The sequence below is a fragment of the Nicotiana sylvestris genome, chromosome 2 (assembly GCF_000393655.2).
Source record: "Nicotiana sylvestris chromosome 2, ASM39365v2, whole genome shotgun sequence".
Taxonomy (NCBI): domain Eukaryota; kingdom Viridiplantae; phylum Streptophyta; class Magnoliopsida; order Solanales; family Solanaceae; genus Nicotiana; species Nicotiana sylvestris.
The window spans coordinates 23347393-23362255 of NC_091058.1; the positions used below are offsets into that span (position 1 = coordinate 23347393).

Genomic DNA, 14863 nt, shown 5'->3' on the forward strand with positions numbered 1-14863 from the left:
TGGGTTGGGCAACCATGTGGAGGAGATAGCTGACCGACAAGTCAAGTCGGAGAAAAAATTTATGGGTTGACTCAGAGCATTGGGGCGTGCATGTAATGTGAATCCTGACACTGTCTCAGATCAGGAATGAAGTTTCGGGGAAGTATCTTTGCCTCTTTTCTTTTTAGAAATGAAAGTCATGGGGACATGCCTTATGTTTAAGTGTGGGGTGGAAGGATGGTAATAATTATTATGAATGTTTAGGTTGTTTTAATTGTTTTGGATTGTTGGAATGTTTTGGTGGTGTGGTACAAAATATAATGTTTTGGGATTGCGTGATTATTTCACTTTTGTTTTTAAATGTTTTGGTGATTTAGTATTGTTGGAGTAATTGTGCTGAATTTTTTTTTTTTTTAGTAGTAATATTGGCGTGTTCCGATGACAGATTCTTTTGGATAGGAGTTCTTGAGGGACTGAGCTTATTGAAAACAACAAAAAGATTTTTGTTTTTATTTTTGGTATTTTTAGGTAGTATAACAAATCTCCCTTGTTTTTTCTTTAAGCCACGGTTCTTTTCCAAGGGTTTATTTTGAACTGGGCATATGTAGTTTTTCAGTTAGCATATATAGAAGAGAACTCATAGCGTTGACACACCTGAACACAATAGAACTTAGAGTGTAACACTTAGTCTTAATTGTTGAATCTCACCGAAAGTGCCTTAAATTGTATGTTTGTACTGAATTGAATGCTCGTAATGGAGTGTCTTGATGAGCTGATCTGGAATGAGTCATATGCCATGTGTGGTGAGTATTTGTGTAGTCCATGCATTGCATTTGTGTCTAGAACTTGCCTGGTATGTGAATTAAAGCGAAATATTAGGTGATGCTCGATTTGAAAAATGATGTTAGGCTTTCTTTTCCCTTTTTGAGCTTAATTGCTTATCACAAATAAAATTTGTCCCTAGTTAACCCTTTTGAGCCTTTAGACTTTTGTTTGGCACCCGCATTACAAGCCTATACACTTTTGTTCTTAATTGACAGTGTTTTGGTCCTTTTACCTCTTAAAGAACTTTAATTGTGTGAAGAACGCTAAAAGAAGTAAGAAGGAAATAAGTGTGGGGTGGCTTTTGAGTGGAACCAATAAAAGGATAAAAGGTGCACTGATGTTGTAAATGAATACACCACTAGCAGAAATTGAGTGACAAGAAAAATTACAATGTGTTTTGCTCTAGTTAGTGGGAATGAATTAATAGAGTGCTTAAAGAAGAAGGGCGTATTTGTGGGATGACATTGTGTATAAATGAGAAGTAGGTTGAAGAATTTATGCTGAAAAATTGTGGGTGTGATGTGTTAAAGTGCTTAGGGGTTGAGTCACTATTCCTAAATACATCCTACCCGTCCCATAGCCCTCATTACAACCATGAAACAGTCCTAATTGATTTTGGATTGAGCTAGCCTACATTAGTAGAGATTTACATTAATGGCAAGCTTATGGTACCAATTGCATGCATGTGACTTCTTTTGTGAGAGTGAGTGATTTCCTTGATATATGTGAATATATGAATTGAATGTGGGGGATTGAACTCAGTCTTTGTTAATGTAATTGTGAGGACATATGAATTGTGACAGAAAAGAAAATTTTGACTTCTGTAAAGAGCAAGTTGAGGAAGTTTGAATATGCATGACACTTGAGATTCAACTTTAAAGCTAGGATTGTTCACTGCTAGGAGCAACATATGTACATTGTTCTCGGTGTAATGCGTTAAGGGAAATAGTTGAGAAAAGGGATCTTTAGAGATAGTTCTAATATAATAGTTTGATTGCTCGAGGACTAGCAATGGATTAAGTATGGGGTGTTGATAATAAGCGAAATCTGGGTGATTTAGCTATTGTTTATGCTTCTGTTTGATGATATTCCAATGATATGTTGTGATTAATTGATGAATTATGGGATTTAATAGTGAATTGTATACATTTTAGGTAAAGAAGCGTATATTACGTAAATCAAATATGATTGGAACCATTTTGGAGCAATAAATGAAAAAACCCCTCGGAATTAATTAGAGTGGAAGAACAAGAAAAGAATCAAGAATATGGGACAACTGGACTAGCACGGCCAGATGCGCGGCCGCGCTAGTCCAGATTTCGGGAAAGGTTGTTTAAAGGGGTAAAATTGGAATTTCTTCTGAATCCCACTCAATTTACATAAAGGAAGAACTCCATTATGGACAAGATCAGATTTTTTGAGGGGAGTCAGTGCAAAAATACTATTCATCCTTGAGAGAGAAAGTGAAGGAGGAGTTTCATCTTGGAACTAAGAAAGGAGAAGAAGAACAACATCTTGGAGAAGGATTTAAAGAGTTCTTTCAAACTTTCTTCTTGTAGATTGTTAATATTATGTTTAAAACTTTTATTGTTGATTTTTGTATGATTATGAGTAGCTAAATACTCTAATATTCTTGGGTCATGGATGTTAGATAATTATGTTATTTGAAGCTTAGATTGAAGATTTTGAATCTATCGTTATGGGCTGTTTATTTAATTCTGCTTCTAATTATTTTACTGCGTAGCTAACAGTGAAATATTATTTACGAATCTTGAGTTAAACTTGAAAAAGGAAATTCTTGATTGCATATAGAATCAAATAGAGCAAGATCTGAATCCTGGGCATTGAGTGAAAGATTTGCAATTAAGATAGACATATACTTAATTGCCTTGTTTGGTTGAAAAATAGGAGTTGTAAATGCATTCTTGCTAATATTAATACCATAGACATATAGGTATTAGTTTAACTTGAATAGATGCATAAGAACTCGAAAGATTCTTATGAATATTATTAACCCTATAATCAATAACCCGGATAATTCAATTAATTAATCTAAAGCTAAAATAGTAGCATAATTTTTAGCAAGTCCATGACCCGGGAATATATTTATCCAAATTGTTATAAACATATTGTGTAATTGGTGTAGTAATTTTGTGTTGAATTATTGTGCAATTATTAAGTAAGTTGTAAATTGGTTCTTTATATATTTTGTGATAATTTAGCTTGAATTGATAATTGTTTGAGTCTACATCAGTCGATAAGTTGATCACAATTCCTTGTGGGAACGATACTCTACTTACTACTATATTACTTGTCGATCACGTACACTTGCGTGAGTGTTTTGGTCGCAACAGCTATAAGTAAGCTTGTTACAACACCTAACACAAAGAATCATCAACCTAAACATCTGTAATATCAATTAAGAACATAATGCAAGGGAACTACAACTCAACAATAGCCCGGCAAGGGGGCAACATAATGATCTCTTCTCTTTCTCAATTTTACTTCACAATTCACTTTACAACTGGAGCCAACGCTCCTCAATGTTCATAGGTCACATATCTTTCCACAGCTTTACACAACAAATAGAAATCTTCACCAAGGCATGAATAATACAACGAAGTCATGAAAATCACAATATAAAACCCACGGTCATGCTTGACACCAACGTATAGATACTCGTCACCATGCCTTTACGTCGTATTCAATAAGAAGCAAATATCAAATAGGACACAACTCCTAATCCCTCAAGCTAAGGTTAGACCAAACACTTACCTCGAACTTCCATAGCCAACTCAATCCTCAAACACCGCCTTTCCTTTCGAATTCGACTCCAAATCAATTATATGTAGACATAATCGACTTAATAACATCAATAAATTCTAAACATTCCAATTCCAATACTTAATTATAGCTTTCTAATCATTCTTCCCAAAAATCCAAAAAATCGACCACGGGCCTACTTGGTCAAAACACGAGGTTCGGACCAAAACTCGATCACCCATTCACCCACGTGTCCAAATATATAATTTATTTTGAAATCTGACCCCAAAACAAGGTTAAATTCTCAAATAATCAAAAAGCCCTAACTCTACCTAAATCCCTAATTTTCTACCCTTAATTACATGTTTTATGCCTAGAAATCTAGTGGGTGTTGATAAAAATGGAAGAAAACGAGCTTAGGATTATATACTATGGTGAAGTTCTTCTTCAAAAATCGCCCAACAGGTGTGGAGAAGATGAAGTTTGTGAAAAATAATAAAAATCTCGCATGGCATTCTGTTTTAGAAACTTAAAATAACTGGGCGAAATTGGTTATCGCATTCGCAATGAGTTAGGTCTACAGACCTTCGCGTTCACGGAAGATGGCTCGCGTTCTTGGAGCTTTGGATCCTCAAGCCTACACGTTCGCAGGCCAATGGCCGCGTTCGCGATGCACAAAATGGTGACCCCTCCCCAGGCCTTAACCTTACGCATTCGCGAGTGCATGGATGCGTTCGCGAAGGGTATTCACCCCTCGGCCTCGCATTCGCGTCTCAAGCTTCGCGTTCACGAAGAAGAAATCTGGCACCTAGGAAATTTGCCTTACGCGTTCGCGAGAGGGACCAAGCGAACGCGAAGAGTAAAATCCCTGGGCACTGAACAACAGAAACTTGCAACTTTTTGAGTTTCAAAAACCTTCCGAAACACACTCGAGCCCTCGGGGCTCAAAACCAAACATATGTACTAACTCAATAACATCATACGAACTTATCCGTGCGATCAAATCACCCAAATAACCTCAATAACAGCGAATTAAACCTCAAAATCAATGAAATATTTCAAATCTTCTTAAAGCATCAAACTTTGCATTTACAGTCTGAATCACGTCGAACGGATTCCGTTTCTTACCAAACTCCACAGAATCATCTGAAATCATATATAAGACCTGTACCGGGTGCCGGAACCAAAATACGAGCCCGATACCAACATGTTCTAATCGAAATTCATTTCAAATTCCTTTAAACAATTTCAAAAAAAAAAATCTTTAAAAAATTCATTTCTCGGATTTGGGACCTCGGAATTCGATTCCGGGCATACGCCCAAGTCCCATATTTTCCTACGGACCCTCTAGGACCATCAAATTACGGGTCCATGTACGTTTACCAAAACGTTGCCCGAAGTCAAATTTATTCATTTTATAGTCAAAATTTATCATTTTTCACAGATTTTCATATATAAGCTTTCCGGCTACGCGTCCCGACGCGCACGAAATCGAGGTGATGCTAAATGAGGTTTTCAAGGCCTCGGAAACACAAAATTTAATTTAAAGGTCATCACATATAGTAATATAATATTTGCACAATTGTTATAGTATGTAACTTAAACATTTCTAAAAAAATAATAACATGCTTTCTTTTCTTTTCTTTTTCCATGATAAATAGGATCTTTATTGCTGACTCTAATATCTCAAGTCGTGACAAACTTGTCAAAGGAATGAAAGGAATGCGTCACCTTATGGCGTAACTTTATTTAAAAAAAGAAGAAGACAAACTTGTTAAAGGAATGAAAGGAATGCAACACCTTATGGCCTAATTTTATTTTATTTTTTAAAAAAAAAAAAAAAAAAAAAAAAAACTTGACCTAAGGAATCTTTAAATCTAGAAGGCGAACTGAACGTCACATCCAAGTCCTCATTCCACACAATAATTTTCTCATCTTGCGTCGTTTACAACGTTTTTTGTATTTTAAGTTGTGTTTTCAAATTATGGACTCCAATTCTATTTTTGTTTCGTTCTTTTTATTCTCTCTATCTCTCTCTGTTTTACTTATATACATCACTGACATTGCAAAAAGATTTCCCTGCTCACTATCAACAACAACTAACTCAATATATTTTCATATATAGTGTCTCACAGAGGCAGATTAAGAAATTGAAATTTATGACTTCCGATACCGTAAAATAAAATTAATATACAATAATAACTAGGTTCACAGTTAGATATTTATAAATATTTAGTGAATTTTTTAATAAAAATACAACATCTACGCAAAAGTTATTGGGTTCCAAAAAACCCAGTAACAATACTCTAGATTTGCCACTGGTGTATGGAAAGAGTGGTCTGTACGTAGACCTAGGTACCCCTATGTAGTAAAGATAGAAATGTTATTTCCAATATACTTTCGGCTAGAAAAGATGAGGCTAGAAAAGATGAGAAGAAAGAAAAAGATGATGATGACGAACAAGAATTAAGTACAAAAAATACTCACGACGAAGGGTTTCGTTCACTTTGTACGAAAGTTAGATTTGAGAACATGTTGAACAAATGGTAATAGAACGGTGTGACGGATTCAATCCAACTGTTACAGTAAAACAATCAGTCATTAATTTTTACCTATATAAGCTCTTAGAAGTTATGAAAGGTCTCCACAATTATTCTTGTATCTTCACCACCTCTATTATTCCAACAATATGATGCTATCCCAAACCACGTCTTACAGAAACATTGTGTCCCTTTTTTCCACTATGCAGACTAAGAAACTTCATAGTACTATTAAAAAACAAAGTCATCCTGAAAGGAAGATTTCTACCTATAAACCAAACATTTGGAAATATGATCATCTACTTACTCTTACAAGTGAATATTCTGTAAGTATTTACTTTTATCTCAATTAATGCATGTTCGTGTTCGAAATATTTCGTAATAAATAATCGCTCCTGCATGCAGGATGAGAAGTATAAAGCTCAGGCTGAGAAGCTAAAAGAGAAAGTCAGTTGCACGTTTTCAAACACTATTTGTCCCCTGGACCTGCTAGAGCTTATAGACAGCATTGACAAACTTGGACTCAGTTGTTACTTCGAGGTTGAAACCAAGGAAGCTTTAGAAAAGATAATAATGTCCGTGAAAAGCAGTGGTTATTATTCGAGCTCGAAGGAGGAGGATCTGTATGCGATTGCATTGTGCTTCAGGCTACTCAGGGAACATGGCCACCATGCTTCACAAGGTTATCAATAAGTTAATAATGTGTCTATCCATCATCTAATTAACAGTGGCAAAGCTAGGATTTGGACTATGTGGACAGAGGCGGCTCAATAAAATTAGTGGTCTAAGCATAATCTTAATAAAAACGTTAAACTTATTTAGAAAAGAAATCATATATTAATGAGGTAAAGGATTTAATTTCTAATTAAGAATAAATTAAACAGGATAAAGAGAAATATCCAATTTAGGAAAACATTGTTGAAATTGGAAAGTAAAATACAGGAAAATAAATCCATAATCTAAAGGAGGTAAATAGCTAATTAAAGAGAGATAAAACATTAATTTAGTTATTTCATCTGAATAACCTCGATCAAATCCTAAAGAGTGACATAAAATTTGAAATTTGTTTATATATATATATATATATTGTATACATATTTGGCTTCTCAAAAATGCCCTTAGATTTTAATTCCAACACATTAGCATGGGAGGCTTTTTGGTCATCTCACATATTAAGCCAAACAATTATTCCCTCGATTCCCCATCTCCCTATTCTCTCTTCTCCTTGTCTTCTTCCCTACCATCTCTTAGACCCAGATTGTTATTTTCTGTTCATGAACTAAAGCATAAGTCAATTATTCAACAACAATTAATAGTAGCCTATAGGTAGCGATATGTTTGGGAACTTTCTTATTTTTTCTGAACTATTGCCAATTTAAATTTGCTATGAAGTATCATGAATAATAAGAAAACCACAAAATGGTCGAAAAATCAATTACTCCTTTTCACATGCCACGTTGAAAGCTATAGAATGAATCTTATAAAGAGAAAGAAGAAAAAGCAAAGAGAGGGGGGGGGGGGGGGTCATAAATCAATTGAATCTTGCAAAGAAGAAAAGTAGAAGAGAGGTACCAAATAAAAAACCAAAGATTGAATTTTACAAAGATAATAAAGGAAAAGAAAAAATTGAAGAGAATAGAGATGCTAGATCGAGAGAGAATAGCGAGGGCAAAATTGGAGAAGGTTGAAGAGAGTCAGGTTTGTTTATGGCAAAATTGAAAAGCCTATCTTAACAATGAAGTTATCATTAAAAACTAAGGGTATTTTTAAGAAGTCAAATATGTATACAACATGTAGTAGGTTAGCAAAACCCATATAGGGAGAGAGTGAGTGTATAAATAATTATAAGTTTGACTTAATTTTTGAGGCCTAAAAGCAATATAATGTCTTTCTAATTTAATTTCAAGTTGTTGTTTTTTTGTACTACAGATATGTTAAAGGACTTCTTCGATGGCAAAGGAAAGCTGAAAGTCTCAGATGTGAAAACATTATTGGAGCTTTTGGAAGGATCATGTCTGAGCGTGGAAGGTGAAAACGTACTAGACGACACACGATTGTTCACAACCAAAAATCTCAAGAGTCTTCTATCTAAATCAGATTACACATTTACTACTAAGGAATATTTGAGAAATAGGTTGAGTTGTCCATTGGCATGGAGAGTGAAATGGTATGCCGTAAGAACACACATCTCTGCTCAAGAACTTGAATGCAACGGCACTAATCCAATGTTGCTGAAGTTGGCAAAACTTAACTTCAATATAATTCAAGCCACGCACCAAAAGGATCTCAAACACGTATTAAGGTACGTACTTAAAACATGCATGTCAAATGAGAATCACTTTAATTTCTTCTTGTTTTTTATACGAAAATAATTTCTTGTGAATTTGACAGATGGTGGATGAATGTTTCAATAGTTGAAGATTTGAGCTTTACAAGGGATCGGATAGTAGAAAGCTTCTTTTACGCTGTAGGAGTTGCCTCTGAGCCTCAACATGGAAGCATGAGAATATGGCTCACCAAAGTGATTGAGTTGGTGCTAATAATAGATGATGTTTATGATATTTATGGTTCATTAGCCCAAGTGCAGCAATTCACTTGTGCCATAGAGACGTAAGTTCTCCCAAACTCAACATTTGATACAAGTTAAAATTAATTAAATACTACTACGTACATACGTAATAATCATGCATAAAAAGGAGATTTTTCACATTTAATTAGGTGGGATCCAAATGAAGTAGAAGGGCTGCCAGAATGTATGCAGATCTGTTTCAGGTCTTTGCATGATACAATAGAAGAGATATCTGTTGAAATTCAACAACAAAAGAGTGGCCTTTCAGCATTACCTTATCTGAAACAAGTGGTAAGTACTAAAGTAGTCTTCATATATATATATATATATAGTGCTTATATATATAGTGCTTATATGCCATGACTGAAGTGCCCGAAAGCCGAACTCCTTTTCTCCTATGCTAAATACTAATGGCATCGGTTGTTTCAGGAGACAAATGAAGTACTCTATTTAAATAAAATCCACCATCAAAATTTTCCCATAAGCTAAAGCAACTTGGTTCCAATATATATATGTATGGGCTCTAGGTTACTGCATGCCTTCATACTAGATGTATTATCATGTCACTTAATTACGTATATACCATTTCCGACCCGAATTAGTTGTCATGATTCGCTAAAGCCAAAAATATGTGAACTTTGATTAACATTTGAGAAGCGAAACATGACAACTAACTTGGAACGGAGGGAATACTAATTATTAATCATCTATTTTTTTCTATGACGGGAAAAGAACTTAAAATCAAATCCGAATAAGTGAAGCTGTAATTGAAAGCGAAACGCACCATGTAGCCACGTCTTTTCTTTTATTTTTGTCTAACCTTTGTTCATTACATCTTTTACGTCTCTTTAATTTCCATGCATGTTTACGAATGTCATCTGATATTGTTTCAATAATTCAGTGGGTCAACTTTTGCAAAGCCTTGCTGTTGGAAGCAACGTGGTACCACAAAGGCCATATACCAACACTTGAAGAGTACCTTAATAATGCGTGGATCTCATCTTCCGGCCCTTTGCTTTCCTTTCATGTGATTTTTGGTGTAACAAATAAAATAACGAAAGAAACCCTTCATTTATACGAAGATTGCCGTGAAATTATTTACCACACTTCGGTTGTAATTCGACTTTGCAATGATCAGGGTACCTCAGCGGTAAAACCTCAAGCTTTTACCTCTCTCTTTTAATGTGCTTTCCATTCTAATAATTTCCCCATTTGGCTAGTTCTTAATTTTCATAATATTTTTTTCATGTAGTCGGAGCTAGAGAGAGGTGATGTTGCTTCATCAATTTTATGTTACATGCAACAAGAAAATGTTTCAGAGGATGTAGCCCGAGAGCATATCGAAAGCATAATTTTGGATTCGTGGAAAAAGATCAATTACCATTTTAATACTCTTTCTACATCACAACAAAAACTCGTCAAACATGTAGTAAATGAAGCACGGATGGCACATGTCATGTACCAATTTGGAGATGGATTTGGGGTTCAAGATGGTGAAACTCGAGATCAAGTCTTGTTCAACTTGGTTAATCCTATTACTTAATTTCTGTGATAATTTAATTTCGGCCTATTCACTTTCGTCCTATTCATATTCATGGTGGTCTGGCATACTTGTAATTTGCCAAGAGAAGAATTACAAATAAAAATCAATTAACATTTCTTTAAGAAATACGTGAAAACATTTATTGACTTGATCAGTTGAAGAACTTTATCGGATGTCCCCGAAAGGACCTTTTGTTGAAAAAATTGAGATGGGTAAAAATTAAGAAGAATTCATAGAAATTGCTGTCCACTCAATCGATTAAAATAAAAATAGTCGGAGATCTATAGTATGTATATAATGCATATATAATATATGCATAATTGTGTATAATTCATATATAATCAATATATACTGGATAAGAAAAATAAACAGTAAATCCGACCAGCATTTATGTAAACGTTAGTCCAACAAAACCTTTTATATTGGCCAATATAACTTATAGTTAAGATGGTGAATGGGCTGAGGCTACGATTAAATTTAGAGGTGGATCTAGCTTCAAATTTACAATTTCAAGTGAACCCAATAGCTTTTGCGCTCAAGATCCTATATATTTATTAATAAATCCATAAAAATATTATTGATATTTAATTGTAAAACTGAGGACATGACCCTTGTTAAGAAGGAGTGGAGGCCGAGCATTAGGGTTGAAAGTTGGGAGGTAGTTACATGTTTTTCTATTACATATTGCGTGTAAGGCTAGTTTAATAGTGTATTGTCTTAGACTGCTAAGGATTTATGTTGTGTTCATACTATTTTCCGCTCCTTTCCTAGTACCTTGCCATTGTTACTGGTTATTGTTATTACTTTCTTCATCAATTTTTCTGATTCTTAGGTTGCGGGTAGGGGTGAGGAAACCGACAAACGAAACCAACCCGATAATCCGAGTCAAACGGGAAAAAAAACCCCGACTATGGTTTGGTGTTGCAAAAAAAAACTCGACCATAACTGGTTTTAACTAAAGAAAGTCAAACCGAAACCAAACCAAACCAACATTAAATATATAGAAATTTTAGATATATTTAATACATAAATATACTTATTGTGATTTAATTTATAAATATTTCTTAATTTTTTTTATAATTTAATCTTTTAAGGTATTATTTTCAAGGTTGGACTTACAACTTTTGAATGTTCCAAAAGAGCCCGTTTGGATTGACTTATTTTAAGTATTTTTAAGCTAAAATAGCTTTTTAGCCATTTTACAGTGTTTGGATAAAGTAAAAAAATAATTTTAAGCACTTATTTTTAAGCTAAAATGACAAAAATAAGCCAAAAGCTAGAATTCCTAACTTATGACTTTTGGCTTAACAGTCACTTACAACAAACCCATCCAAACATGCTCTAAGCTTTATAGACATTAATATTAGTAAATTAAATAATGCTAACAAAATACATTCAATTCAATACTACGAACAAGAATGTATTAAATATCTATATTTTGTTTTGCAATAATTTAGATAAAAATGCATAACCTATTTTTATTTTTTTCTTTAGCGTTTATTCGTGTAATTAATACTCCCTTATTAGTCGTCTACTTATTTTAGCATGACTTAGTACCTTTAGATTATGTTTATTTTTAGTCTAACTTTTTAATGCAATATTTATATTACATAATTTTATTGTCTTTATTGTTGAAAATTATAGGATAATGCCATGAGACATCTCATATTTTGTAATTTATTTTTTGGAAAATACTTTATATAAATGAATCTTACTAGGATTAAAGAAATATTTTGAGCTCAAGTTATATATTTTGTTCTACGAAGATTTTACCGGAAAAAAACCCAAAAAAATCGAAAACCCAAGAAAACCCTAGAAAACCGAGATTGAAAAACCCGAGTTTTATTGGTTTGGTTTGGTCTTTAGATTTAATAACCCGACACAATTGGTTTAGTTTGGTAATTGTAAAATCCGAACCAACCCAAACTATGTACACCCCTAGTCGCGGGTATTATATGTCACGCCCCGAACCTGGGCCTGGACGTAACACGACACTCGGTGCCTGACTACATGTGACCGAGCGAACCAACTGGCTAGCTGAATCAACATGTGGTATCATAACATATTGAATTTGGAAGATAAACTAACACATGCTGATATACAGAAAGTCTGGATGATATAAATCAAAGTGCGGAAATACTAATACAATTCTGAAACATATTTGTAACCAACATAGCTTAATATGAAAGCCTGTGACTCTGTCTAACTGTTACTCTAGTCTACGAAGCCTCTATTTGAGTACTGAAAACACTAACTGTATGTGAATACTGAAGACTGTAGCAATGACAATGCCCTGAAAGAATTGGGGATCACCAAATAGCTGGTACGAGAATCCTAGCGCTCTGAATCATCAACCTGTAAATCATTACCTGCATCGCGAGATGCTGGCCCCGGGCAAAAGAGACGCCAGTACATTTGAATTGTACTGGTATGTAAAATAGCTGAACAAAAGAACTGTCAACACTGAAACTGAACTGCTAGCTGATAAACTGATAACTTAACAAGGAAGTAAGGATGTGAATACTCCCTCTTCTGAATGATGAACAACCTGTTTATCTAAACATGAAACTGCGGCCTTAAGCCCAATATGTATATGTATATATATATATATATATATATATATATATATATATGTGTGTGTGTGTGTGTGTGTGTGTGTGTGTGTGTGTGCACAACTGCGGCCTCGGGCCCAAGTATATGTATACATAACTGCGACCTCAGGTCCAAAATGCATAAAACATAAACTGCGGCCTTTGGCCCAAAGATGCATAAAGCATAAACAGCGGCCTCAGGCCCAAAGATGCATAAAGCATAAACTGCGGCCTTAGGCCCAAAGATGCGCAAAGCATAAACTGCGGCCTCAGGCCCAAATACAAGTGTTCAACATTCAGGGATTTAAAATCAGGAACTGAGAATCATACTGCAATATATGATAGTGAAATACTAAATCACAATGAGTTACATGATACTGGAATACTGCATCACACCGAGTTACATAATATTGGAATACTGAATAGGACTAGACTGAGACATGTATTCTTGAACTGATTGTGAACACTGAAACTGTTTTTGGCATACTGAGTAATCTATACTAAGACTCGGGGGCATCAAACCCAAGTCTATATTGAATACGCACTGAGCTCACAACATTCAGAATGAAAGTCATGAACGAGTTATGAAGCTAAAGAATAGAAGTTCTACAACTATTCAAGGAACTAGGCTTAACTATATTTCTGAGGTAATTGATACGTCATAAAAGAAACGTAATGTAGGGAGAATCATTAACATTCCCAAACATAGAGAGTTAGCCTCATATACCTCAATTTGCTCCTTAGTGATACTACAATGATCCACACTACTAAGAACCTTCAATCTACAACAACAACATCCAATGGAACCCAATATTAGTAATAAATTCCATAACTTATGCCATTTAGGCATATTATCAAATACCTTGTAGGCATAGATATTTACACCTCATAACTATAGTGTTGGTTCATCCAACTATCACCATTAACCAACAATTCATTCCACCATCATTCCTAACAAATTTATAACTTCCAACAACATATGTATGACCATCCATTCACACCCAACCAACAAATCCTATCAAATAATCACCTTTAAATCCCTACCATGGTCATGCATTTAAATTGGGAATTTATGACTTCCAATCACCATACCATAAGTTGTAATACTTGATTCATACTCATAATTCCATAATAACACCATATATGTAAGTCTAAGGGTGTAGGATTACCTCTTGTAGACCAAATCTTGAAAGACAACTTTTGGGGTGTTCTTGAGATTTTGAAGAAATCCTATGAAACCCAATCAAAATCATGTTGTAACTAGTGATTGAGAAGTGAAATCACCATGACAACACACTTAAAAACTCACGGTGTGCAATTGGATGCCTTGGTCGAGTTGGGGGTGTAGAGAAAGCCCTAAGATTGAGAAATGACTCAATTTCTCTTATTTCCGGTCTTTAAGATATTTAAAACCTTCCAGACGTGCGAGCTCGCGCGCTTGTTCGCTCGTTGGAGGCAGAATACTCAGCAAAAACGCGCGACTTCGCGCTCTTGTTCGCGCTAGTGACACCTGCCCAGTAAAATGGTTATAACTTTCTGTATACACCTCCAAATGACGAACGGTTTGTTGCGTTGGAAACTAGACTCAAAGGGATTTAATTTGATAGGTTCTGCATCACACAAATCATTGTATCCAGGTAGATATTCTCGTCCAAAGTGAGGTCTTGTGCATACTCATTTGCAAATTTTCAGCTATAATGAAAATTTTCAACTTAGCTTGGACTTAAGCCTCTCCTTAGACCCCAAATCACCTATAATATGCCTCGTACACTTATTATCATAATCACTCAATTACCATCACGCTAATACTTGTTTAATGCATCCACAACCGATTCAAATTACGGGGTGTTACATTATCTTTCTGGCCTCTGTTATTGTTACCGATATATTGTCTCTTTTCGTCTTCTTGAGCCGAGGATCTATAGGGAACAACCTCTCTACTCCACCAGAGTAAAGGTAAGGTCTGCGTACACACTACCCTCCCGAAAGCCTACTTGTTGGATTATATTGGGTTATTATTGTTATTGTTGAAATTGTGTTTGAACATATATTT

At 34.8% G+C, this 14863-nt stretch overlaps 1 protein-coding gene across 1 annotated transcript; it reads left to right on the forward strand.

The window, feature by feature from the left end:
* The first annotated feature begins 6235 nt into the window (after positions 1-6235).
* Positions 6236-10328, forward strand: LOC104242876 (alpha-farnesene synthase-like). The gene is made up of 7 exons (XM_009797993.2): positions 6236-6433; positions 6513-6789; positions 8037-8409; positions 8499-8717; positions 8826-8967; positions 9578-9826; positions 9929-10328. The coding sequence occupies exons 1-7, from the start codon at positions 6257-6259 to the stop codon at positions 10217-10219; spliced, it is 1728 nt and encodes a 575-aa protein (XP_009796295.2). The 5' UTR covers positions 6236-6256; the 3' UTR covers positions 10220-10328.
* Positions 10329-14863: the final 4535 nt, after the last annotated feature.

Bases quoted from the DNA above. Each gene is read 5' to 3' on its own strand.
- LOC104242876 (XM_009797993.2), top strand. From the start codon at position 6,257: ATGATGCTATCCCAAACCACGTCTTACAGAAACATTGTGTCCCTTTTT. The intron at 6,434-6,512 runs GTAAGTATTTAC...TCCTGCATGCAG, and splicing joins CTCTTACAAGTGAATATTCT to GATGAGAAGTATAAAGCTCA. The intron at 8,968-9,577 runs GTAAGTACTAAA...TCAATAATTCAG, and splicing joins TACCTTATCTGAAACAAGTG to TGGGTCAACTTTTGCAAAGC.